Below are 2,356 nucleotides of genomic sequence, written 5' to 3'. Positions count from 1 at the left end.
GCTCTGCTACAATGTCTAAGTGGCACTTAGGGGTTTAAGTGTGAGGTCTAGAAATGTGATTTTTTTAATGCAAAATGAGGCTCCTACTAATGAGGACTTTCTGTAAAACACCTTATACTGTAAGATTCACAATAAAACCACAAGTTTCTCCAGCTTGGTGGAAAGGGTGGAGCCTATTGCCTAGAGGGAGAGGAGATCACTTTGGGGGTCAGGCTAGATGATCTGTTCAGGTCCCTCCGGACCCTAGCTACTATGATACCATGATACTATGAGAGGGAAAGTAGGGGGTGGGGGGATAAAACTGAAGAGACAGCCCTAAAAAAAGAGAAGGGAAATTCTCCTGGAAAGATGGACATGCCTTCGCACAGTGTCCAGGTTCCTGCTATGGGAAAGGCCCTGCCTGCTATGGGAAGCACCATGTTGTATAGCCTACCCTGGTAGCAAGCCCTGGTCAAAGGTTGCCTTTAAGAAGAACCTTTCAGAGCAGGGTCTTTATCTTTCTTGGATGCCAGGGAGAAAAGTCCAAATAGCCTGAATTCTACTTATTTTGTGTCAAGTTAGGAAAATTAGTTCCTTGTCACTTGATAGCTCATTAGTCTTTGATGGATCACTTAGGCAGATCCCCACAACTCTGGTTTCAAATATCATAAAACTTTTCATTCCCCATGTACAAGCTCATCAGGGAAACAGAGGCATGCAGCATTATTATAACATGAACACATTTAAATCAGAAATATTACAATAAAACCATAGTCTGTCGTAGCCTTCCTCTGGCTTCTCTGAGAATCCTAGTCTACACGTTCCTCCTACGGGACAGGTAAAAGTTCCAGCCTAAGGTTTTCCTCAGGATATTTTTTACCTCCTGATTCCTCAGACAATAAATCAGAGGATTCAGTGCTGGAGTTACTACAGAATAAAAGATGGAAACCACCTTGTTGAGATTGAAAGGGTAGATCATCCCAGGCCGAGCATAAATGAAGATAGTGGCTGAGAAGAAGATGAGAACTACTGTGAGGTGGGAGGTGCAGGTGGAGAAGGCTTTCTGCCTCCCCTGAGCAGTGGGGATTCGCAAGATGGCAGTGATGATACAGAAATATGAGAAGACAGTGACAAAGAGTGAAACTGGTAAGATGACCATAGCCAGTGCAAAGTCCACCATCTCTGCCAGCGACATGTCAGTGCAGGAGAGGTTCAGCACTGGGGAGATGTCACAGAAGAAATGATTGATGATCTGGGGGCCGCAGAATGACAGATGTGAGATGAAGAACACCTTGATCACAGAGATGGAGAAGCCGCCAACCCAGGAGGAAGCTGCCAGTTGCAAGCACAGGCGGTGGGTCATGATAGCTGGGTATCGCAGTGGGTGGCAGATGGCCAAGTAGCGGTCATAGGCCATAACAGCCAGGAGGAAGCACTCAGTGCATATGAGAGAAATGAAAAAGTAGAGCTGAGTCATGCAGCTGGGGAAGGAAATACTCTTGTTCTGTGACCACAAGCTAACCAGAAGCTTGGGCATGGTGACCGAGACATACCAGATCTCCAGGAAGGACAGGTTACAGAGGAAGTAATACATGGGCTTATGGAGATGACAGTTCTTCTTCACCACAAAAATGATGAGCATATTCTCAGCTATTGTCAGGGTATAGGTGACCAGAAAGACCAGGAAGAGCAAGACTTGGAACTCCAGTCCGTAAGGGAATCCTAGAAGGATGAACTCCTTGATGCCAGTTCTGTTCTCCATCCAAGCTTGATTTCAGGCACTTTATCTGTAGTTGTTAAAACAATCAAATAAGCATCCTGGTGACAACTTAAAACTGATTGAATAAAAAATGATGAATTTGTTAAGGGTTCTTGGTTTTCTAACAAAACTGTTCATTTACAAGCAAAGGAGAGAAAGGAGAGCAAGGTTGGGATTTTTAAAGATGCCAAAAGGAGTGAAGGTGCTGGGTGCTTAAATGATTAAACTCCACTGGAAATCGCAATTTAGATGTATCTTGCTCTCCAACATATTTTTTTTTTAGATAAACTCTTCATAAGAGAAAGGACCTCTACCCATCTCTGCTTAATAATTCAATTTGCATCTGTATTTGAGGATTAACAAAGAAGTCTATATATGCCACTGGTAGTGAACAGACTAGGTTGAAGATGCCTGGGTCTTTCTAGCCTTTGCTAGATAACCCACCACTTCCCTCACTGCTAATATACAGTGCAGCAAATGGACCATTTTCCCTACATTTAAAACCCCCTCCCTCCCAGTTTAATCTATCCACGTAGCTCCCAAAGACAATCTATAACAATAAAGACACTAGCGGACTTTGTGTAGTCTAAAATGAGGGGAGGTTATTTTCGTCATAAT

General features: G+C 43.6%; 1 protein-coding gene across 1 annotated transcript; it reads right to left on the bottom strand.

Moving 5' to 3' along the window:
* Positions 1-793: 793 nt before the first annotated feature.
* On the bottom strand, positions 794-1,741 carry LOC132243669 (olfactory receptor 6B1-like). The gene has a single exon (XM_059714061.1). It carries the CDS (start codon positions 1,739-1,741, stop codon positions 794-796), a length of 948 nt encoding a protein of 315 aa, XP_059570044.1.
* Positions 1,742-2,356: the final 615 nt, after the last annotated feature.

This window comes from Alligator mississippiensis, chromosome 11 (assembly GCF_030867095.1).
Source record: "Alligator mississippiensis isolate rAllMis1 chromosome 11, rAllMis1, whole genome shotgun sequence".
NCBI lineage: Eukaryota > Metazoa > Chordata > Crocodylia > Alligatoridae > Alligator > Alligator mississippiensis.
Note: the sequence above shows the minus strand (reverse complement) of the source record. Positions and strands in the feature narration are given on the sequence as shown.

What these genes read in the sequence shown, in the direction of transcription:
- LOC132243669 (XM_059714061.1), bottom strand. Translation starts at nt 1,741, where the DNA reads ATGGAGAACAGAACTGGCATCAAGGAGTTCATCCTTCTAGGATTCCCT.